The sequence below is a fragment of the Vicugna pacos genome, chromosome 29, assembly GCF_048564905.1.
Source record: "Vicugna pacos chromosome 29, VicPac4, whole genome shotgun sequence".
In the NCBI taxonomy this organism is placed as follows: Eukaryota; Metazoa; Chordata; class Mammalia; order Artiodactyla; family Camelidae; genus Vicugna; species Vicugna pacos.
This window is the reverse complement of record NC_133015.1, coordinates 13,874,931-13,902,672: the sequence shown is the minus strand read 5'-3', so window position 1 is coordinate 13,902,672 and position 27,742 is coordinate 13,874,931. Positions and strand designations below refer to the sequence as shown.

Here is a 27,742-nt window from a genome sequence, read left to right as displayed (position 1 = left end):
AAAGCCCAATCCACCTTCACCATCATCCACTACTTATACCATCAGGCTCTACTTTAGAAAGTAACTACTGTCACACACGGTTAACGAGAAGAGCAATGTCACTGTGAATACAGACCTTGCATCTGGTAGCTGTACGGTGCCTGTCCAGGTTGAGGGGTACCAAAGCTTGTGCCATAGCTGAGGAATCCTGTCTGTCCAGGTGACTGAGACTGTGACAATCCACCTTCAGTCTTGATGCCTGCCCACAATGCACCTAAATCAGTTAGTGATAGCTTATCTATCTGTTCATTTTCAAAAGCTGGTAAATACACAAAATATTCCCATAACTATTCAGTCACAAACGCTTCCCAATATGATCTCAATAACCAAGGGTATATATGCTTACAGTGAAATACCCTTAACTATCACGTCAATGGAAAAAAAAAACAGGATTATTACAGATTTGGATTCCTATCCCCATTGTTCTTCCATATTGTTTTTCTGAATTCCATTTTCTCTAAAATTTAACTCCAGTGATATCATTTCTACACTTGGCTGTGTTGTTTTAGAAGAGTTTAAGATCATCTTCAGAGTGAAGAAATGGCCATAATAAATTTGAACTAAATTATTCTAAATGTTGCTATGTTGATTAACATCAGAATCAAAATTTTTAAAAAGTGATTAATTAGAGTCTGTAGCCTCACAGAATTTTTGTTTCTTTTTTTTTCCTTTACTCTTTCTACCACAAAGCTGATTTTAGTACACAACTCACTTTGAAGTCAGAGGTAGCAATACTGGGCAGAGAACTAAGCAACCAGGGGAAACCTTCTACCAAATACCCAGATCCTACCAGGAAGCAGGCACGGGGGAAGCAGAATAGTAAAAACTCAATCCTGCAGAACAGCATAGTGATTTATCAACAGCACAGTGAGTTTGACCAGTAGTCCCCCTTTTGTCCCTTGTAGTTGCACATATTTATTCAAATATAATTATTTCAAGTGTAACCTAAAGTACACTTTTTTTAAAATCATATCTCAATACCAAAACAGTGTATTTGTAGCCTCCAAACACTTCCCAAAACGACAGACAGGCTGACATCCTAATTTCAGGGGCTGGGTTTGGCAGTATGGCTGTACAGGGCTCAGCCCTGGATCATAATTAAAGACAGTCATGAAAGTTAACAATTGTCCTTAATTCCCACAGAGGGAGGGGATGAAAATTCCTGCCAAGAGAATTCACATTTTTGAATAACTTTACTTTGCACTTTAGATAAATAATATCTTTGAGATCTAGAATACACAGTAGTCTCACTGTTTATTTCCATTTTAGGGGAATTTCATGAGTAGAATGAAGTTAGGTAACTTTCCTAAGGCAGTGGAAGAATCTGACTCTTGGCCGAGACAGCCTACTCTAATTCCTGGAGTAGCTCTAAAAAATAACCTCATAACAGCCTTAGCATTTAAGTCTTCACATAAACTTAGCATTTTAAAAATGTGACTTTCTCTGTACAGGCAATCCCAAAGCAGTGAATAACCAAGACTTATAAATGGTCCCTGGAAAAGCACGTGCCCAAGACAGGTGGCTTAATGGCTCTAAAAGCTCCCTTCCTTCCTATGTTGTCACAGCGGCAATTTTCCCCCTTCTCTCTCCATCTGAGGTTATGATGATCTGCTCCCCATCTACACCTGTCTCACCTTTGTTTTTAGCTTGGAGGTTCAGAATGGGAATCTTTTGTGACAAGAACAGGTAAGGAAGAGCAGGAAGAGGCAGAAAATGCCCACAGCCACACCTATCTCCATGGCTTCTTCTCCACAAGCTGGAAAACTCATCTCGTCAGTCAACTCCATGGAGACCCAGTGAAAAATGGTATGAGCTCTTCTTCCCCACTGACCTATTATTCCATGCATTGGCCCAAGAAAAATAGGCTGCCTAGTCAGAAGCACTGGGGGCATCTTCCTATCCTCAAGGCACAAAAAAGAAAAGAAAGGAGGTGATCAGGAAAACACTCAGCACTGGGGATTATTCCTGGGAGACTGTAAGCCTGGAAGGCCCCGGGGCCAAAGCCCTTTACCTGGAGCCTTACTCTCACCACCTCCCCGACCCCCACCTACCACACTAAAATCTCCATCCTCACTCTGCTCTTCCGAGTCTAACCTCAGAACCTCTGCTCATCTCACGCTGCTGGAAGAACTATTTGAGACAACAGGGACATTTGTTGATGGTTTAGAACTAGAGGAGTCCCTGCACCACTGGCAAAGCCCGGAGACTGGCAAAGCGCCCGGCCGTGACTGAATGGGGAGGAGAAAGAACAGGAGAGTTGTGTGACTGGCAGCCAAGGCAGTAACAGGAATGGTACCTTCCTCTGGCAGCACTGGTAGGTCTGGCAGTACTCGAGTATTGTTTGTATTGGAAAATACATTTACACTTCAGATAGTCAGCTTACAAAGGAATTTTGAGAATATAAATTGGAGACTGCCTTAACTCACATTAAAGAATTGAAGCTACAGAACTCGAATCATGGAACCCATCTCCTCTTTAAACACAAAAATTGTTTAGAAGTAAATTACAGGCAAATTTGATCGATATTTAGTATTTTGAGAAACCTGAATAAAATTTACAGAAATGAAAAGACAATTCTAGAAAGTCCATTTTATGACTGTTTTTAAAGGCTGGCTGAAAAACCTCTAGCTAGATCACATTCGGTTGTAATAGTTTAAAAGTAAGATGATAATAGGTAAAATCACATATAGTTTACATTTTAATTTCTATATATTTTATAAGAAATTTATATATGGTCAATTTGGTCTAGGGTAAAGACAGAGTAAAAAGCCAAAAAACAAAACAAAACAAAAACAAACAAAAAACCCCACTTACTTTCTAATGGTTAAGGAAATACTTAAACAAGAACATTATTTCTTTTGATATACTGAGAAAAGATTATTACAAGAAAACAGGAGCAGCAGAAACACAATTAGAATATTGATCACAAAATATTCTATATCTTTTCTATCAGTCTTTGCTTACAAACTTTCTTGTATTTTTTTCCTTGATTACTAGGTTTTATTTATTTCTCAACAAAATGCCAACAATCCTTATTTTTCTATTCCAATGAGTTGCAATTTGTTTAAAATTAGCACTGCAATTCAATTGAAGAGGAAGTATTTGGGAATCCTAAGATTTTAAAAAATTAAACTTTGAGGTTTTGCTGGATTTATTTTTAATTTACAGATATTGACCTTGTCACAATGGAGTTAAATTACTCTGAGATAAAGATCATCTCCAGGTGGGAAGCAACAAACAGGGATATAAGTTTTAAATGTTTCCTGATTTACCTCTTTAAAGTGCAGCCCAAGCTGTGATACATAAATCACTTTTCCTAATGGTTGATAACACGGAAATTTAATGACACAACTCCCCTCAACAACCTCCCTCAAGTTTAGAGTGAGGGTTGGTTGAAAATTCTGCTTGGATCTCTCTAATTACAGTTAGGCATCTAATAAACAGGAAATGAATCTTTACGCCAAAAGACTTCCTTCGCAGACGTTTTATCGGAAATATATATTGAAATATTTTGGATTCCAGAGCCAAGTGTTCAAATGGCCAATTAAGAATGGAGATACAAAAGGAAAAAACCAAGAGCAGGAAGGCATGTGAACCATGCCATCTATCTGCCACCTCTGACTTCAAGATAAGTAGCCACCAGTTCTTATGATGCTCATTAGAAACAATCATATTAAGAATTTGGACACAAAAGGTGATGATCCTCCCTAAGGTGGCCCAAGAGGACAGTCTTTAAGTACCACCCAGGTGAAACTTTCGCACGTACAGGCATGCCCACTGGACAACGTCTTCGCTAAAGTGGCAGGATTACTCACCATATGAGGAAATTCCGTAGGGCTGTCCCGGCTGTGGGTACGTGGCGTACGCTGTAGCCTGTTGCATTCCTGTGGTAAACTGGGTTTGCCCATATGCAGCCATAGTTTGTGAGGAAGGGGTAGGAAGAATATGTGGGTATGGTCTGCTATTTGTCAGAAATGACAGAAAATAGAAAGCCCATGCATTAGATGGAAACATGCAACATAACTGATTAACAACTGTATCACAAATTCCAGTTAAAGACTGTCTCTTAAAGTGTAACCTTCAGGTATAATATACAAAGTACTGAAACCCTTCAGTGTCTCTCCTTAGGCGATGCTTCAAATAAATCTACATACATACATTTAAATCTTTATGAAACACACTCTAAATTAAGATGTAACGTGTGGGCACAAGCCATGACTTGACATAAGGTAAAAAGCTACTTGGAAAAGTTACTTATTAAGAGAAAATACATCTTACTTGGAAGGGTAAATCTGTGGTGGAGAGAACTGGTGAGTTGGTCTTGGGCTGAAGCTACTGCTCCCAATTGCTGGAAAAAAAAAATAACGCACAATAATCAACGCAAAATACAAAATGTGTATAAAGCGTTGATCTAGTTTGAACCTCAGGAGCTTGTAAACCTTTCTGACCTGCAGAAATGGCAATTTCATAAGTCAACCTAATAGAAAGTTAAACTAAATTAAGGAACCTAGAGGAACTGATTAAGTGATTCTAATTTTAAATCAACTCTAAGAGAACATAGTCACAATCTTCTTAAATACCTGTCAGCATGCTGTGAGGATTTTTTCAGGGGCAATATTTTAAGAGCACAAGGAATCCTGACTACTGTTTGGAATGACACACTGAAAGGGGAGGGATGAACTTGAACAGCAGGGCTGGGCAGAACTGGAAGGTCATCTGGTCTGTTGTGTGTATGCCAGGGGACACACACACCTGCGACTGTGTTACCAAGAAACACGGCCTAATCTTCTCTTGGGGGAGGAGAAATAGGACAGATCCTCATTTGCCTGCGCTGATTCAGCAACTTTTTTTTTTTTTAATAAAAATGCATTCCTATAATTATCTTAAACTTCTCAAGTTGCAAGCTAAGCCTGTTTTCTTCTTGTGTGGAGGTGGATGGTCCTTTGCCTTTCAGTTATACGTGCTCAGCTTCAACGTCCAAGTAAAAAAAGTTTTTTTTTTTAAAGAGATTATTTAAGTATTCAAGTAGAATTTCATTTCTTTTTAATTGCATATACTTGATTCAGTATATCTCAGAAATGCCCTAAACTCTATCAAATATTCTGACACTCTTTCCAAACCAAAGAAGCAAAAAAACCCATTTTTTTGCTAACATAAGACCTTAAAGTGGTACTTCTCAGCTTCTTTCACTGCAAATATGCGCTAAGCACTATGTACATGAATATCCACATATATTTACATATATTTATTTGCATGTGTTTACATAAATTTACATGTTTACATATGTATATATTTCCCCTTTCCCTCCAAATTCTTCCTATTCTTTTCCTGGCTAAAAACGCATATGCTTTGGGTACAATTACTGTAAGATATAATGTTTATTTTCTTCTGTTAATAACCACCGTCTGCAGAGGCTCTATTATTTATTCATCATATTCTACATTAAGACCCTTCCTAAGCTTCCATGGACTCCAGGTTTTATACATTCCCATGACATCACATCAGTACAGTTATGCTTTTCAAATGTAATTTTCTAGCTTGCATTTGGGAGAACAGGGTGGATTTGGGCTTGAATCTCAAAAATCTCTGACTAATCCCTTCCTGGTAAAGTGAACAAACTTCACTCAGGGACAAGAGAATAGATGGGGATCAGAGCTACTCTCGCGAGCTGCTGGACTTCAACCATCCGGCTGTCGGTCGGGCAGAGATGAAGACCATATTAATAAGCGAGGGCAGGGCAGCTCAGCTGGTGTCCCCTGTCTCTTGGCACGTGTTGGGTCACTACTCTGTTCCAGACACCGAGCGAGATGCTACAGATGCAATATGCAGACAAATTCTGTCTGCCACACATGGGGAGGCCAACACACGAGTAGCCACAGGAGGATTAGCTAAATACTGCAATTTATAGAAAGGAGGGATTAGTGAGCAAACACTTGGACCACAAGCACCGCCACTTGCCCCGGTCATGTGCGACTACAACCTTCCTACCCCCTTCTTCTTGGCCTGCAAAGGGCAAGGACAGAGTAGATTTATCTAGCGGAGTTGCTGGAGGGATAATATATTCCCTGGATAATCACAGTTAGAAATTTTTTTTTTTTTAATGAAATGAACAACACAAATGTGTCCTATGACACAAAAACCCCAAAGCCATCCGATGATGAGAGCTGCAGAAATCCCTGATTCTTTCCTGGCTCTATCCCTGTGTTATTCCAACTGTGGGTCATGACCCATGAAAAGAGCATAAACTCAACTTAATAGGTTCTGCTCCACAATGTTTTACAAATAGAATAACAGAATGGAAGACGTCAGGGTTGTTACACAGAGTAAGGTAGGTTCTGCAAAGCTTGGATTTAGCCCATATGCATCATATATATGTGCATGCATGAAGAAAGACCTGGGAGGCTGCAGAGTGTGGTAATTAAGCACAGGTTCTGGAATCAGAATTTACTTTCAGCTCGGATTCAAGAGCCAACTCTTCTGTGCGGTCTGAGTCAAGTTACCTGATCCCTCTAAGCCTGGATATGTTCTCATGAGAAATGATGGTAGTAACACTGCCCACAGCTACAGGGTTGTTGTGAGGACTAAAGGAACTAATGACACGAAGTGAATAATACAGTGTTTATGTAAGAGGTGTTTATTATCTCAGATGCACACTTTGTCCCCGTATCTGCTCTTCCTTCAGTATGTTTAATTCTACTCAATGGACAGCATCACCACCCTTCCAGCAAAATGCTTAGAAACAGGATTCTTTGTTCCCATTTTACATATGGGAATAGAAATTAAGTAACACATTCAAGCAAATAAAAAGGAAAGCTGGTATCTGAACCCACATCTGCCTACTCTTTCCACCAAAACATAAAATCTCCTGACCTCCTTCATAGAAACTGGAAACCAGAAACCTTAAAATCATCTCATTTCGCCCCCGCCTCCCCCGTTACACGATCCTCAAGTCACCTGTCCTCAACCCAGAAGTGCCTGTTGAGCAGCCTGTACTCTCTATGTCTTCTCTCCTGTCCCAGGTCAGGTCCCCACCATGTCTCACCTGGACTAGAGCAACAGCCATCCAGCCACTTTCCCTGCATCCCACCCACTGCCCATCGACTCTCACAACTGCCACCACAGTGGCCTTTCTTACACGGAAACCTCTTCGTGTCCATCCTCCAGTTTACAATTCTTGACTGCTCTCACATTATCCCTAGAAAACAAAATGTCAACCCCTGTGGCAGCGTACACAAAGATATTCCAGCGTCCACCCTCTGTGAAAGTCAATAAAATTCTCAGCATTGGCAAGTGCTCAGCTCGCCCCTGCCCTGGGCTCCTGTCTCACTCGCGTCAACATCATTCCACTGCACACGTGGGTCAAAAGCCTAAAAGGAAGTTTGGATTCTTCTCTTTCCCCCTTACTCTTACATCCTAGGTCCAGTCAGCTCTCACTTCAAAATACAGGCTAAATCTGACAACTTCTCACTCCCACGTCTGTCACTCTGCTCCGTCACCCGCGTGTGGCCATCAGAGAGGGCGGTTAGGGCATGACCCCTTGACCTCCGTTCCTCCCCCACCCCAGCCCGTTCCCCTAACAGAATCCTGCCTCGGTGGCTCTTCTGGGAAAGACGTGGGCTAACACAGTCCCCTCTCTTCGAAACCAGGGAAACACTGGTCCCCCTGCTTCTACTGACTGTAGAGAACTTTCCACACAACAAACAGTGATCTCTTCAAAACATACATGAATCCTTCCACACCCCCGTTCCCTTGGCCTCAACTCCAAGCCCTGTTATCCTATTACATTTAGATGAACCCAAACTTATTCCCTCACTTCCCTAAGATCTCCGCTCAGATGCCCTCTCCTCAGAGAGGCCTTCTCTCTAAAAGACCCCCCCTCCACTCTTCACCATAGTCTTTGATCTGCTTTCGTTTTCTTCCGAGCACTTCTTACTGTGTGTTTACCTACATTACCACTTACCTAGTCATCATCTGTCTCTCCCACAAGAATGGAGTTTCAGGAAAGCAGGGATCCTGTCTACTTTTCACTGCTAAGTTCCCACTGCCCAGAACATAGCCTGGCATACAGTAGGTGCTCAATACATAGCATGAAAGAATGTATGGAAGAATCTGATTCAAAGAGTTAGACCTTTTCAGGAACAATTATAAAACCAAAGAAATCACATTTCTCACATGTGATTTTTTTTTCTCCTTTAGAAATTCCCAGTTTTCAAACACCGCCAGACATCAATGTCGTCTGATCAGTGTCATCAAGTGGCATTTTATTTAACAAATCAGCAACCAGGCTGGGCTTTGTGGACGTGGGAGGAGCAGCAGGCAAAGATGCTCTGCATTCCCTGAAAGCGCATTGTCTTCAACCCCAATGGCTCCTGACATTTAAATCATTAAAATTTTGCTTTTCACTGGTGAAGAGTAAATGAGCAGAACAACACTGTGTTTTAAAAACATAATAAACAAGGTCTTGCATTTTTCAGCTCAACCACGTGCCTTGGAAAGTCAACCCCTCTCCTCCAGTCTCCCCACACCAGGACACCTGGTGATGTCCCTGGAAAAGAGGGAGACTCAATGCCTCCTTAATGCTTTAAGATGCTAGGGTTCCTTGAAGGACCAAGGTGGAGAAGTCTATTACCAGTGTCGGAATGACTCCATTTCTTCTTTATCCTTATTGTCTTTTTCCTTAAGAGACCCAGAATATTCAAAATGTGAACTTCTAAGCCATCACAGAAAAGGAAGGAGGCGTAGTGGCTTCAGAGTTATCACTTGGAGATTGCTTTCTCCAGCCTCCTCTTCCTCTTATAAACTCTAAGTGCTATTCACAGCCAATGCAGCATGCCTTGGTTTTTGCATCTTTACTCATGAAAGGGCTGGGGGAAGTACGGGGCATGGAGAGAAAGAGAAAGCAGAGGGGCAGGGGGAGAGAACACGGGCAGGTAGAGGAGGAAGAGGAGGAGAATAGAAGAGAAAAAGGAAAAGACATAAATAAATGTCCATCCCCATGGTTCTCTGTGCCTCCTATACCTTGATCCAATTCTGCGGCTCACCTGATCCTTTTCTCTGAGTCCAACAGACAATCAGTCTGTGGCAAACAAGATCCCTACAGCTTCAGTCTTCTCACCAAACTGTCCCCAACACCTTCTCCAAGGCCCTGGCTTCTCCTGCGTGTCTTTTCCCAGTAGAGGCTGCTCATTCTCTCAGATTCTAGAATCACAGAGACCTGAAAATATATCTGCATTGTTTCTTCCAAACCATTGTTTTTCTGCTCTCGCATGAAACCCTTCCTCCTCTGACGTTCATGACATCTCTTCAACACTTCCATGAATGACCCACCTCCTAAGCACTGCCTGGCATTTATCAAAAACTTTAGTATTTGACTGTGTCCCCTGATGTCCCAACATTATCCTGGAACATGCATCCAACACTTCTTTGACCCTGTCCACACCTCAGCTCTGGCCTTCTATGTCAACCATCACACTCAAGACCACATCATGGACCTTTCCCTCCATTCCAGTCTCAGACTAAAACAGCACCAACTGATTCATTTGTTTATTTACAAACATGCACTGTCCATTACCCACGGGCTCCATCCCATGATGGCCACTGGGACTGTAAGTGTGAACAAGACAAACAGAATCTCTGTTCTCATAGGGCTACAGGAGGAAAGAATGAAAAATAATTTTTAAAGTAGTGATGAAGACTGAGGAAGGGGAATACAGAGAACCAACTACAGAAGCACGGAGTGGTGGTCTTGCTGAGTTTTCAGATTGAGGAAGGAACAGCTTCTTTTTCCAGAATTCTCATTCCTTTATTCCCATCTCATCTGTTCTCCAACCCATCAAGAGATGCAGGACTCCCGGCATCCTGACATTCTCTCCATTTATTATCCCCTTCCTTCACTTTTTTTCTATCTCTCCTAGATATGTGAATAGTTATTTCAAATTTTTGTTTTTTAACTGACACCTTCAATTCTCTTCTTTTCATAGTCTTCCATGCCCTATCTGGAAAATCCTCAACTTGGATCAGGATAAATGTCTTCTGACCTGGGCAGCAAAGCCCACATAGAGAAAGGCTGCTCTACCATAGAGTCTTCACATTCATTAGTTCCATGTGTTTGGACTTTCAGCTCCACTATCATTTCTTCCTTTAAGTTTCTAAGCAGCTTCAAGCTTCTCAGTTTCTCACAGTATCTATTTTAATTGTCTCCATCTCCTCAAGCTCATAAGCCCATCACTGCTCTCACACGGAAGTCACCGAGGAGGAAAAAGTAGAGGCCATTCATTCGTTCATGTATTCATGAATTCATCTAGTAAATATCTGAGTGCCTAACGCGTGCCAGATAACTTATTCAAGTGTCAAGGATACAGAGGCACAAATGAAGACTAAAACCCTGCCATCTCAAGCTTACATTTTGGTAGGGGTGAGAGGCCAATGATACACCTAACACACAAGTAAACGATGTAGTTTGCAGCAGGTTCTAAGTGTTATTGGGCTGGTGGGGGACTCAGCATGTTAGAGAGACTGGAAGTCTACAGTGAGAGTTCCATCACACTGAATAGGGAGGGTAGGGTGGGCTCCCCGAGAAGGCGGGATTTGAAGGTGGTGAGGGAGTCGAGCAGGTGTATAGGGAGGTGGTCCAGGCAGAGGGACTGCGGTGGCAAAGGCCCTGATCAGAGGAATGGCAGGAAGCAAGGGAGGCAGGCGATGGGGTCTGGTGGGGCTTGTAGGTGAACTGTAATGACTCAGCTTTCACCCAAACAGGAATGGGAGCCACTGGAGGATCTGAACAGAGGGCTCAGGCATGAAGTCCCTAACCATACTGCCTCCTCCTCCACTTCAGACTTATCTACCTTATTTTCCATCCACCTTCCCTGATGTTTCTGTGGGAAAGCTATTCCTTTTCTAGGCTGATCCACTTCTGTTCTGAATTTAAGCCCCTGCTGGCCCATCAGAGATTTCCCTCCATCAATTATCTCCTTTACCTATACCATTAACCTCTGCCTCTATAAAGTCAGTGTTGGCAGCCAAAACTACCCTGACCTCCCAAACACCATCCTCAACCCCTCAGCCCTCTTCCTAAGGGACTACCTTCTCTTCTCCTTTTAACACTTACACACTTGAAAGACATGTTTCTCTTCCTTGTCTCCACTTCCTCTCCTTCCTCATCAAGTCATCCATCCACTCAATGAACTCAATGAGCACAGATTACCTGCTGGGAACTATGGTGGAGGCACAGAAGAAGGGCACACGGGCCAGGGGGCCCAAGGGGAATACAGCTCGCTTGTCCACTGAAACTGCTATAGGCTAAATCCATTCATGTTTCTCATTTTTTAATTTTTTGACATAATTTGATAATTGCAGAAAAGTTGCAAGAAGAAGAGAAAAACTTTCAAGATATCCCTCACCCAGATTCCCCAAAATGGTAACATTTTATCAGATTAGCTTCATCTTTTCTTCTCTCTCTAGAGGTGCCTAGGTATGCATATGGAGAGCTCACGTTTTTTGGTAGGTAGATGTCACTTTACTCATAAATATTTCAGAATATATTTCATAAAACGAGAAATTTCTTCTCTAGGAGGATGCTACTTCATGATCAACATGCCCCAAACTGAGCCACTGTCTTTTTCATCACGCTTCTCTCAAGGTCCCTCACTCTTTACCCTCTCTCTGCTTCACTCACCCCCATGCTCATTGGTCACTACAATCATATATTCTATTTTATAAATACATTTTAATCCGCACCCATTGCCAGCACCCTATATCCGGGATTCAGTATTTCTTGCCCAAATTAATGCAAAAAAACCCTAACTGGTCTCTCCCCTTCAGTTCTCCAGCCTCTCCTCCATCCTGCTGCAGTCATTCTGTAAGCGAACCTGATCATACCTGACTTCCCATGGCACTCAGGATGAAACACAAACACCGTGCAGAACACATCTGCCTATTTAGACTCTGGTCCCTGCCTCCCTACTCAGCTCAGCACAGCCCCCAACCCCCCATAGTTCACACCACATACACCAAGAATGTTGAACCATCAGCAGTTCCTCCAAGTCCCATGCATCTGTGCCCCGGTCTCCTCCCATGGAATGTCCCCTCTGTTCAGCTTCCCCTTCCCCAATTCTACGTGTGCTTTACTCCCAATCCATTCTTTCAGGCTGAGTATGGGCATCTCCTCCAGGAAACCTTCCCTGATCACCCCATCCTAACTGGTCTCCGCTGGGTCCTTCCTGGGTGTTCTCAGGATTCTCAGAATGCTAGGATTCTTCCGGCGTTACCAAGCTGTACTGTGATGGTCTGGTGATTTGTTCACCCTGTTCAGCCACAAGCCAGGACCATCATCATACAGCTTTGAATCCATAACAGTACCAAGCACGTTGCCTGTGGTAAGTCAAATTCTAGTGAATGTTTTCGAAAGAACTATGAGTATAACACCTTTTGTTATTTCCTTATTGCCTCCAGCTGGTATCATCAGTATAAAGGTTGTACATTTGCATTTCATTTTACGTCTCTATATAACTCTTTTTAATTACAGTATATGTGAAATGACCCTGAGAGCAAGATTAAATCTATCACAAATTGACAAAAGTACAGCAATCCCAATTGAGAGGTTTTATAAACACAGCAGATAATTTGAAAATGGTTAAAAATTTAAGAATTCTAATAAAACATAATTTTTAGTTGAAATAGTCCAAGCTGGGTAATTTGGCAAAGACACAACCATATCCTCACAATTAATTTATCATCACAGTCACTTTCTTAGCAATTTCAGGATCACAGATGTCAAAAGTGGAGATTTTGTTTGTTGGAGGCAGCCTTTATTAATGAGAAGATTAAAAACTACTTTAAGGATTTAAAGCTGCTTTACAAAGTCTCATCTCTAGCTGACATGACAGTTACATGGCCAGCGGGTATCAGAAGCCAAATTTTGTGTGATTAGAAGAATCATACAGGTGAGAGACAAAGGGAAGAAGTCAAAAATATAAAGATAATTTAGAACAAAACCCCGCATGATTTCATTTCCTTTTATAGGACACCAGGATTTCAGCAAACCCTTCATCACACTGAATAAAAATACTAGAACTGCAAACATGGGACTCTGAGAAAACCTATGCAGTGTTATATAGGTAATACACACATGCACATGCATATGCATGCATATATTTGTATATATATCAATAGGAAAGATAACGTTTGACATTAATGTGAAAATCTAATATTTACTCCTTACCTGAACCTGAGAAATTGTCTAAAGACCCGTCTGCTGTTGTTGAAACTATTTCACTGCTGCTCATCGGCTCTGTTTTAACTACAAAAATAAACAATATAGATCATATACCCAACCAACAGTTACTGGAAAAGGCACAGTAGAGAAGATACAACATTCAAAATAATGATAAGAAAACAATTTAAAAACCAACCTTTTCATATTTGAATATAAATCAGATTAGAATTCCTAACAGTCTTTTTTAAAAAAAAAATTCACGTTTTTCTTCCTAAGGAAACAATCGATTGTGACAAGTTGACCTTTAAAAGAAACACTTTAAGCTAAAAGTAGTTCAATTCATTGTTATCTTACATATTTACTAAACCGCTTATTAAAATAAATAACTTATCCCTCAAATTTACATAATGTGGACATGAAATTATTTCCTTGGGTTTATAACCATTTGGCCAAATAGAGTCAAAAGGATAGACTAGAAAGACTTGAAGTGGAAAATGACACCAACAGGCTTTCATGGTGCTCAAGGTCAGATGCACACGTTCACACATACATGTGTGCATGCGTTCTCACAAACACAAACACACACACACACACACACACACACACACACACACATTCTCAGTTATCCAGCATGGCTGAAAAACGGTGCTCAGTTTAATGGGTTATTATTACCACCCAGCCACATCTAGCAGCCAAATCATGAGTGTCTGATGTACACTTAGTACCAAAACCATACTAAATGTAAATGAAGAATAAATAAAATTTCCCATTTAAAAATAATGATAGCAGTAAGTCTGTGGAAAACCCGAATTTTAGTCGAGTCTGTAAAAGAAAAACATTTAAATTGATGCTATAGGTTCTCCAAAGCAAACCCACTCCACTGATAAAATGATGGTATGATTGTACCCCTACAGATAAGACAAATCAACTCAGAATCCTTCCCCCCACTAGTTTTAGATTTTTTTTTTTAAAAAAGAGCATTATTGCTTTCCCTAGAAACCACTAGTAAAGTGCTATCATTGGAATTTGCCTAGTCTACTCAGTGGGAGTCACACATTCCTATTAACAGGTTTTCAAAAAGAGGGAATATCTTAGAGGCACCTGGAAATCAATTACGTGTTTCCCAAAATAAAGGCCTTAACAAGAGAATATCTGGGGAGGCTTCTCTCCCAATGTAACACATTCTGAACTGGGAAAGGGTGATGCCTTCTCTCAGCACTGCCGATCTCTTGCAAACATCAGGCAGACACTCTCATCCTCTTGCTGAATCTTTTACTAATAAATGCATAGTCAGTAGTTTTAAAATACACATTATAAATAGTTGCAGCAGATTAGTCACTTTCAAAAAAACAATTAATTACTGAAACTGTTCCTAAACCAAGTTGAAAAATAAAACCAAGTGAGTCCAAATGGAATCACTTCAACTGACTTTTAACATAGACCAAACAATAGTGTGACTGAAGTCTTCACTTTTCCCCCAGTTGTTTTGGATCTGAAGCCTTTGTTGATGCTTATAAATTCTGATACAAGCCTGTGTCTCCCTCCTCTCTTCACGCCTCTGGGAAATTTTGTTTAATACAATTCTCTTCTTCATAACAATGACCCGGCCACAGATGGAGGGAGGCGTGTTACGCCACGGCTGGTGCGCAGGTTCCTACTCAGTTCTCCACATTCTAGCTCGCCCTCTTCGAAAAGAACTCATATAATGCCCCGGGCAATTGTTCTGTTTCACTCTGCATTGGACAGATTAGCACGAGGATCTGAACTCTGTGTGAAATACCACATGCCCAGAAAAAGAATTAGGCCCAAGGGTAACAGGTTGTACAAAGTACCTACCATGTGTCAGATTCTTTGCAGACATTGTGATTAATTCCATTAAACAATTCTGCAAGTCGGTCTCGGAACACAACCCACAAATTCGCCAGCTGTGAGGCACTGCCTTCTAATGGCATATGCAAAAACTGCAATCAGAGGGGTCTGGAAACTGCCCAAAGTCCCACAGTAAGTGGCAGAAATGGGATCTAGTTTTGGCTATTTTGTATTCCAAGGCTTGAAGAAATGGCAGTAAGTGACACTTCCCAATGATCAGAGCCTCTCTGCAGCAGAGCAAGGCAACCGAGGCGCTGCCACACCCTGTGGAGACAGTGGGTAAACCCCTGCAGTCCTCGTCTTCCTAGAGTGTTAACACTTCCAGGCTAGTGAACTTACTGGAAGATCTCAAGCAGAAGGTCCACACCAACCTGTCTGGAAAGACAGTGAGAAGGAAATTCTTCCATGGTGTGAGACGTCCGCCCAGATTACTTCCCAGTTTTTGCCAAACTTAAGGTCTATGATTCTGTAGACTGGACTAAAAAATTCACAAAAGTTTGACTGTGCCAAAACCACTCTCACTCCCAGACCCCTAAGACCTGCCCCAACTAGTCCCCATAATTAGCATGATCAAATACAGCTTTCCCTCCCTAGAGGCGCATTCAATTATACTTGGGATTCCATTAAAACAGGCAAAAAGAATAGGAAGGAAAAGAAGAGGATATTTTTTCTTGTGGGCCCCCAGCCCATCGCTTTTTGCCATTGTTCAAATATACCCACCTATACACTAAGGAATAAAGACTCCCTTTTCCTGATGAACCCAATTCTTTAAAAGGCTCACTGTTGAAGAGAAGAGGCAGTACCTAAAGTAACTACCAGGATATTCGTGATTTTATCACTTACTGTAATTGAATCTTTGATCACCAGCAGCGACCCGATGCTTAAGAGACTGGTGATTTATTGTGATGTAAAATAGTTTCTGAATGAAAGTCAAATAAACAAAGACCACTTCTGGCTTTGCGGTTGCCAAGCATATACCCACTGAAAAGTCAAAAAGACAAGAATAATCTCTGGCCACCAAAACTTTGCCCATCCTCACCAGCGCCATCATATTTATAAATATTTCATAGGTAATATAATAGAGCACCTTTCCAAAACTTTGAATTTAAAAACACAACACACTAAATTTTTTTTTAAAGTTTGAGCAATTTAAAGTATTACCACGTCTGAGAACAATGATCTCACCTAAGCCTCCTATCTGAAAAGAAAAACCTATGAATGACCTGTTTGCCTCTAAATAAGGTAGGATTCTTTTATCTCCACCACACTTCTTCCTTCATTACATGACTTCAGTCTATTAGAAAACAGCAACTTTTATTCTCTTTTGCCCACTAATCAAAAGTCTTTTTTCTACCACTCCAAGTTTCCTGTCTTGCAGCTGATACTTAAGGACCTACTCATCCTTTAAAAATATTTGGAAATTCTCCTTTGCCCCTTTAATCTCTCTCAATCCCTTCAAGAGCTTCCCCCAACCATGCATTTTAGGCTTGAGCTATACTGGACAACCTGTGACCCTCCAGAGGTGCCACAGACTTCCATCTATCAATGTCTTTGAGCTTTGGTTCTTGGACACAAATAATCCAGTTACCTGCTATAACACTTTGTAAAAGCTGTATGATCTCTCCATCCTTAATTATCTCACATACAAAACTTAAAAAGTGATATCTACAGTGATATATAGAGATACAGACACATACACACACAATGGAATACTATGCAGCCATAAAAAGAAAAATCTTTCCATTTGTGACAACATGGATGGACCTTGAGGGTATTACTCTAAGTGAAATAAGTCAGATAGAGAAAGCCAAATACAATATGATTTCACTTATATGTGGAATCTATAAAACAAAATAAACAAACAAAGCAAAACTTATAGACAGAACAGATACTCACAGATAGAGAGAAAATAATGGTGGTTGCCAGAAGGAGGTTGGGGTGGGCAAAATGGGTGAAGGGGGTCAAGTGGTACAAACTTCCAGTTATAAAATAAATAAGCCATGGGGATGTAAAATATAGCATGGTGACTATAGTTAATAATATTGTACTGCATATTTGAGAATTTCTGGGAGAGTACATCTTGAAGGTTCTTGTCAAAAGAAAAGAAAATGATACCTACATTATATGAATGCAATAGAAACCCATAAAAATGTATGTGAAGTATCTCATGTAAAGTAGGAACTGCAATTATATTTATCATCATCATAGCAGTATCATATAACTGCTACACTGAGTGCCTTTCTCCTGGGGAGTAGGACCAGGGAGCAACAGCGAAGAAGAGTTACAATAGATGACAGATAGATAGATAGACAGATAGATAAAGAGTAAAAAGTATCAGCTGTGGAATTATCAGTTGGAGTTTAATCTAGCTTTGCTATCATCAGTATGGGCCTTGGAAAGTCACTCAACTTCTGTGTGCCTCCGCTTCCTCTTCTGTAGGTGGGGATAATACACTCATAAGGTTTATAAATGCCTATAAGTCACTTAGCACTGTGCTAGGTCCAGAGGCCATGCTTTTATAGCTACCTTATCATTATAGATGCTATATCTTTTTTTCAAAAGTAATTGTGAGAAATCAAAGTGTTTCTCACGGGACAGAAGTCTGTCATAAACTTCACGGTAAAGTTAAGCTTACCCTTTGAGAAGCAAATGGAAAGAATCTAAAGCTAAGTGACTTGTCTAAGATCAACCACGAGGCCACTGCCTCAGGACAGTCAAAACCAAATCAAGGCAATTTGGATGTAACTCAAGAAGGCAGGACCAAATCACGATTGTATTAAGAAAACATTCATTATAAGTTGGGTCATTATAATCAGTGTATACTCTTTCTGAAGAGACCAGCAAGCAGCAGGATGGTGAATATGGCAATGGTGATAGAGGATTCCAGGAGAAAACGTGGGCATCTCTCTCCAGCACTGCTTAGGATGAATATACTGTCAGTGGCCCACAAAAAAAGAGAACACTGTCTTTGTTCACCATAAATTTAAGTGGAGACAGATCAACCAGATGACAGAAGCTTGGTGACGTTCGCTATCAAGCTCATCCAACTAGCCCGTCATACCATGATTCTGTGCTCATCAAGCAATTTCCAGTCACACGTTAAATGCTGCAGTCACAACCCAGGGAGATGATAGGCTGATCAGAGGAGACAAGTACCCAGTCAATTGATTAGTTATATTTCTCACTATAAATTAAGAGGGCAGTTAAAGCAAGTTCTCCCCTAGAGTGCAGCTCTGCCTGCTGGTTTGGGAGTTGGCCTCAGTGCTAAGAATTTGCCCAGGATTACAGTGAAGGCAGCAGCCTGAGTGAGCCAGAGGTCCTCCCCATGCAATATCTAAACTCATCTCGTAACTTTTCTTTCAATTGTAATAGTACAACTTGCCTTTGCTTGGCACACTCTTGTCCTTCCTGTTTTGTTTCCTACTATAATGCTCAAGGACTTCAAAAACTCAGTTCTCACAGACATAGACAACATGATGGTTACCAGGGCGGCAGGGGGGAAGTGGGTGGGAAGGGTTAAATTGAGAGTTTGAGACTTGAAGATATTTATATGAAATAAATAAACAGCAAGTTTATACTGTACAGCACAGGGATCTATATTCAATATCTTGTAGTAACTTATGGTGAAAACGAATATATGTATATTCATGTATGACTGAAGCATTATGCTGTACACCAGAAATTGACATAACATTGTAAACTGACTATACTTCAATAAAAATACATATATACCAAAACAAACAAACAAACAAACAAAAAACTTCAGTTCACCATCTCTGCATTATTCTTTATGATTTCCATCCTCTCTTCTATCTCAGTGAGATTTACCTTCATTCCACTCTGGTTATTGAACAGTTCAGCTACACTGCTTCCTAGAACCGCATTGCCTCTAAATAATGTCACCTTTTATCTTTTTCATTTGCTCGCTTCTGCCAGACTTGCTCTTTAAGGGTCACCAGTATAGCCTCTTTCCAAACCTCTATCCATTCCCTACTCCAATTTCACCAGCCCATCCTGGAACCCAGAGCTAAAATCAATCCTACGTTGCTTCATTTTCCAAAGTTGTTTTTTTTTTTTTAAATCACTCTTATCTAGACAAGTGCTAAATCTACCTACATACATATCTTTTTCATGGGGTCCAAGCCTATGAGCCCAATCATGCAATGCCCTTGCCTGAATCAGGGTCACCTCAACCTGCTCAGATGCAAAACCATCATCCTATCCCTCTGCAATGGACATGCCACCTAGACTGCAAGTGTCCTTTTCACCCTGATTCCTCCAACCCCCTCTTTGCTCACACCTTAGTGCCAGGTCTATCATTTCTGCCACTCTAATCTTTCACAACCATTTTTCCTAATTTCACAGCCACTAGCCTAATTACCTTCTATCTCTTCTCTTGGAAAAGCTGGCAAATTGGCTTTTCAGCCTCCACTCTCTGTATCTAAAGCAGAGATGTTTCTCTTCCCACAGCCTCGATCTGAGCAAGTCCCTCCTAGCTCTGTGGTCCTCAGCAGGCTCTCCATTTTCTCCCAAATTAAGTTTTCACTCCTTTGTCATGTTTTCAAGGCCCTCTATACTCTAAGACCAAGCTTTTTTATTTTTTATTTTTATTTTTTTGCTTTACTTGCCATTTCGTCCGCACACACTTTATATTTATGTAACAACTAGTAACTGACAAGAATCTGAGTGTACAAAATATAAGGTCACATCTGATTGTCCTAACTTTTCTCTGTGACGCTTATTACCTCCATTTTACAAAGAAACACAAGTCCACATACATAGTCAACATTTAAACCAAACTGGTCTACCAAGTGTTTAATGCTCCCTCAGATCCACAATAATGCCAGTGCCTTTTCTTCTGACATGTTCTACAAACGTCTATCCGACCAAATTCCACAGTTCCTTCAAGGCTCAACCCAAGTCCCACCTGCTTTGTCAAATCTTGCCTGATCTACTACGCAGGGGCTGATTCCTCTCCTGAGTGACTAAATCTGAGTTTGTACCTCCTTTAAAACACACGTCCCACTCAACCTTGTTTTATATGTCACAGTCGTATCCATTTGAACATATGATAAATGTCTTCAGAACTACAGCTTTTCTATCCCTACAGAACTTAGCACCATGCTTAACACTCAATATTCACTGAAGGAATGGATAAAGGTAACAATGTATAATTGACTTTGAAAAGGAGATCACAGTGGACTTCATGCCACTCAGCACACCGCATGGGACAATTAAACACACTGTGTATGATGAAACGTAGGATCACACTTTCTTCCTTCCAAATTATCACTCAGTCATATGTGCAGGTTCTTGTGAAGCCCTTCGCTTACAGGACATATGCCCCTTATGCTATTTTGAACAAAGTACTCTTTGGAGAAAAGACATTAGCATAAAGGAACATTTATCATTGGAGTTTTTGTATGTTTAAAGAGAGCCTTTTTTTGTATGTTTAGAGATAATCAGTCAAAAGAGAGGTAAATAAGTCACACAGATTTAATAATTCATGAGGCATGACCACCCAAAGGCAAATATTAGATATTGCTATAAGTAAGCCTTTAAAAAGCCCTTTAAAAAATCTATACCACACATGATTTTGCTGTACAGAGAACAAATAACCTATAAGACAAGAGGAAAGTATAACCATCATGATGTTAAGTCACAGTTGGAGTCAAGGACAGTATCACTCACAGATTTAATGAGCACTCTTTCTCAAATCATGAGGCAGAAGTGGAAATGTATGTTTTTAAAAACTGTGTCAAGAAGTTTAAAGATAGACATTTCACCTGGTGCCACAAAACACAGGAAGATTCCCTAAAGCTTTTGTATTTTGAAATATTTTGTATGTTTCATACAAATATATATAAAGATACATTTGTAGAAAACAATGTATGTCATCTTAGAAATGTATAGTAACTTTGATACTGGAAGCACTCGAGGTAATGTTCAACATCTACTGAATGTGGAGAAAAGAAATTAGTTATGTTTATGTGTAGGAATTCCTTGTTAATTATTACGCTCCTGAGGACTTCTGATATGCTACAAAATAATATCCAGAATCTCAGGTTAAAAAAAATAAAAGTTAATATTAAATTTTTTTAATTAAAAAAAAACCCTGTATCAAATGACTAAAAAAGTGGCATCAAGGGATACCAAAGATATATGTAAAGAAAATGAATAAAATTATTACATGAACTATGAAAGGAACATAACAATATTCCTAAATTTATATATTTTATATATCTTAAAGACATGCAATGAATAAATATTATATGCAGCCATTCAACTATTTCTCCTTTATCTAAAAGTATGTATATCCATGAAACAAATGTTTTTTCTTTGATAAATACCCATTTGGAAAACCAAGTATCCCTTTATGTTTAGATTGGCTCTGTAGCCTGGAATATAGTTGTTATCCCTCCATAAATTTGAAATCATTCTCTTTTTCTTAAAGGAGAGAAGACAAACAGCAAACACAATCTTATGAAAACCAAATCAACAAACATACACAGACTAAACCTGCACTTAAGGGTACACATGGCCAACAAGGCATGGGAGTCAATTTCAAAGCCTGTAATTCACAGGAAGTGCAGCACACTGAAGAATCTATGCACACTGATTTGTGTAGCAGTCTAGACTAGTTGACTTTTTTTTGGTAAAAATGTCTCTTGCAACTCCAACTCTACCTTTGTTTTTTGTTTGTTTTTTTTTTTTCCAACTCTCCTTCTTGCCATGCTAGCTCAGGTGCCTGACACATGGAATCTGGACAGATCGCGTGAGCCTCCATCCCACTGCTCATCTCTGCCCCAGTCCAATCTCTCCCTGGAACCACTGCCAGATGAATACTTAAAACACTTGCTCAAAATATGCAATGGCTTCTCCAGGATGAAGTCCAAATTCCTTAGCCTACTGTTCAGGGTCCTCCACAGTTTGGCTCCAGATGATCCTTCCAAGCTTATCTACCATCAATTCCTTCTTCAGTTCAACCGCTCTCCTCACAGCCTCCTGAACTATCCTACCTTTGTTCGGATTGGTCCCTCATTTCGAATGCATTGCATCTCTTCTCAACCTATTCAAATGCTCCTCATTTTCCAACACTAAGCTCAAGTTCCCTTTCCTTCTTGAAGCTCAGCAAGCTCAAGAGCTCTTTTTTCTGAACTCTGAGAGCACTTTTGTTTGGATCAGTGGCTTCTAGCCTTCTGGAGAATGAAGCCCTCTTTCTAACACCAAAATATTTCAGAATCCAGATGATAGCCTATTTTCGATCTGTTGATTGAGAAAGTGCATAATGACAAAATCCCACTGTGAATTTTTGTGAGAAAATTTCCATTTTAATTAACATAACAGACTGTCCATATGTGAAAAAGAATTACATATATATGCAGCCTGTTAATTTCCTTATCCTTCAGACAAAGCTTTTTGCACAGAATTTGCTGAACTTCAATACTTGTTCAGTACTTGGGCATCTCTAAGCCACAGATTGAAAATCCTCGCCTTCATAATTTAATCGACATACCATGATCTTTGAGTTTTTGCCAAATTTTTTTTTAAAGTCCTATCTTCAGACTGAGCTTTTTCAGGCAGGTGTAATGCCACATACTTCACTGTATATTTGCTAGAATCTGGCATAGTTGTCTGGATACAGTGAAAACTAAATACATATTTCCTTCCTAGGACACTGTTAAGTATCTGAGGTTCACTTTCATCACCAGTATTTTATTATAAAAATTTTCATACCTACAGAAAAGTTGGAGGAATTATACAGTGAACAGCCATAAACTTACCACCAGGATTTCACAATGAACATTTTACTATATTTACTTTCCCACATCTATTCCTCATAAAACTGTCTTATTCTACATGAACTAAAAAAAATAAGTTGCAGACATCATACAGTTCCCTGAAACACTTCCGCATTCATATCATTAACTAGAGTTCATATTTGTTTATGGTTATTTTTTCTTTTCAGTAAAATATACATAATGAAATGAAAAGACCTTAAATGTGCCATTGGATGATCTTCCACAGATACCCACATTTAGATTCCAAAGTGGGATCTAAACAATTTTTAGTGCGTTATAATAATGAAAGCATGGCACAATGGTGTGGAAAGATTGCTCCAATTTTAAGAATCAAAGTAGCAATAAAACATACGCAATTTATGGCCTAGGCAACATTTATGTAGAATTTTCACAGGGAAGAGTAATCATTTAAAAACTAGTTTATGTTTACTGAGCACTTACTCCATGCCTGGCATTGTGCTCATAAGAACTTTACAAGCAATAGCTTATTTGCTCCTCAAGGCAACTCTCTGAGATTAATTTATTGTAATTGTCACATTTCAAAGATGAGGAAACTGCAGCTCAAAGATGTTTAAAAACTAGCCTAAGGTCACCCAGGTAGGCTTCAAGTTTCTTTGATTACCGTACCTTTTATGAAACCACTGAAAAGTCAAACACTGTCCAATTAGGGTTTTATCATCCTTAATCATGCCGCTCGTGGAGATCCGAACAATCAGCGAACGGCACAGCAACAGGAGAGTCCCAGAATAGCAGGGCACTGAACACAAGTGTATCAGTGAATGTTGCAAATTAGCGGATGGTAAAATAAACTAGTGTATGAAGATTGGAAACAGATGAGCTGGCTCAGACTCAGAACCTCAATCATATCAATCTGGCAAAAAAACGGTTGACTTGCCTAAAATGTTATCAACCTACCAAATTTACATCTCAGGTCAGACCCTTTTCCCATCTTCTCCACTCTTCACCAAATCACAGGAGCTCCCAGACACAAATCCTCCCCGCACTGTGTATTAGTCAGGCAAGTGCTGGGCACCCCAGGTAGTCAGAGTACCTGCAAAGGCTATTAGGCGATGTGAGGATCTCAAAGTGGGAGGGGACATCCTCTCCCTCTATGCAGACGCTGCCGCAGCCAGTCCCAGTGGACATGTTTGTTTAAAAAATATAATATGTATTATTATTTAATGATAGTGGTGATTCTTTGATCACATAGGAGATGGCAGTGACTGTGCTTAGTACTTTAGGTCTGTTGCTGCCTTTAAAGAACCTTGAGCCTCCACTACGTGAAATACATCCAGTGATAAAGATGCCAGCCCCACGCTTCCCAGTGGGGAAGGCAGAGGCTCAGAGATCATACATCATAACAACAACAACAACAAAAGCAGCCAGTGGGTGTTAAGGACTCCCTCGGAGTCAGACTGTTCTAAGCGCTTTACCAACTCATTGAACTCTCCTTGCACCCCTAGAGGTGGATATTATTATTACCTTCATTTTACAGACCGACAAGCAGAGATGGAGAGCAGTTCCGTAATTATTCAGCATCACACTCCCTGACTGGTAAGCGGCAGAGCTGGTATCCCGGCTTCAGAGCCTTCTCCCAACCCCCTGCTCTGCTGTCCCGCAAAGCCCACACGTTAGTAACACAATCAGTAAACAAGCTGAACTTTTTTAAGCACAGGTTAGTTTGACTGCAAAATCCATGCTCTCACCACCATGCAATGCAACTTTCATTCTCCACCTTTCTTTAGGCAAGTATCGGACAAAAATTTGTGCTGAGAGAGTAATATATAAACAAGCACGTGATTTCAGATTAAAATGTCTTTATAATTTCTTACGTGGAGTCTTTTCTCCACATCTACCACCCGTTGAATACTGTTTCAAAATACTATCTAAGTGTTTTTCCAAGACAAAGACTTAATTACATTCCTCTCCTGTGTGCAAGCCTTCAGGTCACCCAGCTCCTTCAGGTTTGAATCCAAACCCCTGAGCCAGGTTCACAAAGCCCTTTATCATCCGCTAAAGGGTGATGGTCTCAGCCCCATCTCTGTGTGCTCTGCCTGGGTCTCACACCACACACACATTCACACATGCACAGCACCCCTGGGATTAGGGATGTCTTTACTACAACAGAATAGTCCACGGTCTCCCTTCCTTCCTGGCTTGGCACCCAGTGTTTTTCTACCTCTCCTTCGAGACTCCGTTGAAGCTTTCTCAGAGTGCAGAAACCATCCTCAACCATTTCAGGCATGACTAGGTGTGCCTCCTCCTCTGGAGAATACAGTGTGGTATTCTTATCATAAAGTGTGGTGGCCCTCTGAACATAGTTCTGCAAATCACAGTAGACTAGGAACCTGTCCTTGGCAAGAATGGCATTTGGTAAATTTCTAGACACAATCACTTAATAAGTATTTCTTGAATTAACAATGAAATGGTGGATATATAGTATGATATATATTCCTATATATCACATATTCTTAAAAATATGTATATTCTTTTCACTGAGGTGTGTATATATTCTTGCTCTTGTAATTTTCCCCACCTTAAAAATGTTTATCTCCAATCATGATTTCTTTCCACCTATGTTTTTAGTAGGTGTATTAACCACTTGATCTTTATATCATTCAGTTGTTTCTTGGACTATGTGGAAGTTGATTCATCACTGCTGATTGCTAAAAGTCCAAGTAGAAGTTTCCATATATGACACAGTTCATCCATACATATCAAATCGAGCCCATTACTACGGAACAAATTAAAACTCAGCAGCAATGCTAACTGTTCTCTGGATGGACAGCCCTTCGCTCCTACACGAATTGGTCTGTGAAATGACCATTTTCGAAAATTTGAAAAATGGGCTTTAGCGACTTGTTGAATCTGCTCATGCTTTGTAAATAAAACTAGTGAGTCTCTCCTCCTGTGATCATTCACCTGCATTATCTACATAGTAACATACAGGAACAAACATCTGCTGACTGCTTAATTACGGCTGAGCCCCAGCTGCCTGCTGAGGACGCGCTAGTGGACAGGACTGGCTTTGCCTCTAAGGGAGCCTGACCCTCGATGAGCTGAAAAACACATATACACGGAAGCTGTCATTCCTTCATTGAGTAATAACCTCAGATAAGGTAACATAAAAATTTCTTAAGGCAGGTAAGTACTTCGGTAAGCACTAGGCTTTCAGGCTACTGGGAACCCATGTTTCAGGGTGTACAAGATGTGGGTGGGCTTTGAAATCAGCCCAACATGACTTTGAACCTCTTTTCCGACAACGGGTGATACACTGTGCAAACATAGACTAGTCACTTTAACTCTTTAAAGAGATAAAAGTTACCCTAAATTTTTTTTTGAGGATAAAATAAATAAGGTAGGTAGAGGGAATAAAGATGTACTCCATCAGCTGTTAAGAATTCAGTCAGTTCAGCTCATAGTCCTTACGTTGCTAAAGAAGTATTCTTTCCCCCCAGAATAGCCCCGTATCAGTAAGAGATGCGATGATAAAACAGGGAAGTATTTTAGCTTTTGATTTAGATTCATTTTACCAGAGGAAAAAATGCTTCCAATTTGTATTACAGGGAGTACTGTAACATAACCTCGTTGGAATGTGTTTGGTGGAATTTGCCCGCCTTTTTCAGTATAATGGGATACTGGAGGCATGAAACAAAACTGAAAATTTCACAAAACTGGCCAACTACCTTGTAGACAATCATAGGAAGCTTTTAGTTAGAAACGATTTGGGGTCCTAAAACTTAATATAAATCCTTGATTAGTTTCTCAAACTTTATATTTTCTCAGTAAAGGCAATATTTAGCAGGCATTGAGGATAGCTATGTGCCAGATAACTTTTCCCTACCCAAAGTGAAAATGGAAAAGTAGAAAACTTGCAGATATGTGTGTGTGTGTGTGTGTGTGTGTGTGTGTGTGTGTGTATTTTTTTTTTTCTATTATGCTGTAAGTTTGGAGGCAAAGAAAGGAGAATGAATTACTCTTGGACTTTCCTCCAAGTCAGCACAAGCATGTGCACATGCACACCACTTTATCTATCTATATACTGCTCACCCCAAAACACCCTTGGGCATCATTACTTACAGCGGGAATCCATGACCACAGGGATAAGGATTAACCTAAATATTAGCACTTGTTAATGGTTTGCACATCTCTCTGGGGGGGAACCAGTTTCTCCCAGAGGTAGGATGCTCGTAGGGAGATACATATTTCTGCTCATACGTAAGTTCTGGCCCAGCTAGGGGAGGGGTGCCGCAGAACTATGAGGTATGGGGAGTAGGTGAAAACTATCTACATAGAGTTTATCATTTATCAAGAAACTCTGAGCCTAGTTTCAGGCAGTAAGTATTGGAGTTCCCACTTTTACTATAGAAGATACAGTTAGTGATACAGAACAGGCTAGAGCATTTCTGCCAACCTGCAAGACCCTACACACACCACCCCTTTACTCCTCCCACTTGACCCCTTACAGGCCCTGTCATTCTCCTCCCGCCCCCAGAGCGGAGCATGCGTGCTCCCACCTCTTGGCTTTGGTAACTGCTCTTTCCGCAGATCTTCAACAAAAACCATGTAAGCTGCTTCTTCGAGATTCGCTTGGTTAGTATCACCTGGTTCTCAAAGTTCAGAGAAATGTGACCATGTATATCATCCACTTCAAAACCTTTTTGAGGTAGAAAATACCGATTCTGAGCAGTAGCAAAACTGCAACCACTTTAAAAATTTCCCAGTAACGCTGCTTCCGTCCAAATGTGCATATAATAATGACTATTATAATGAAAAGCAGGGATGACTTCCCATCTCCGTTTGATCCCAGAGAGGCTTA

General features: G+C 40.4%; 1 protein-coding gene and 1 long non-coding RNA gene across 13 annotated transcripts in view; one reads left to right on the top strand and one right to left on the bottom strand.

Annotated features, from left to right (window-relative positions):
* The window catches only part of EYA1 (EYA transcriptional coactivator and phosphatase 1), a 288,250-nt gene that overhangs the window by 102,484 nt on the left and 158,024 nt on the right, over positions 1-27,742 (bottom strand). For 5 of the 12 annotated variants that reach the window (XM_072951809.1, XM_072951808.1, XM_072951811.1 and 2 more), the window contains 4 exons: positions 13,259-13,336; positions 4,318-4,387; positions 3,855-4,000; positions 116-253 (listed from right to left, as the gene is read on the bottom strand). In XM_072951809.1, the coding sequence (XP_072807910.1) occupies positions 116-253; positions 3,855-4,000; positions 4,318-4,387; positions 13,259-13,336 (432 nt within the window). Of the gene's footprint in view, positions 1-115; positions 254-3,854; positions 4,001-4,317; positions 4,388-7,999; positions 8,291-13,258; positions 13,337-27,742 lie in introns of those variants that run through there. The other 7 variants (XM_072951810.1, XM_031692256.2, XM_031692255.2 and 4 more) reach the window with 6 other exon arrangements.
* Positions 12,328-25,828, top strand: LOC140690243 (uncharacterized). Its single transcript, XR_012065439.1, has 2 exons — positions 12,328-12,413; positions 25,546-25,828. It is a non-coding gene; the product is annotated as an uncharacterized lncRNA (long non-coding RNA).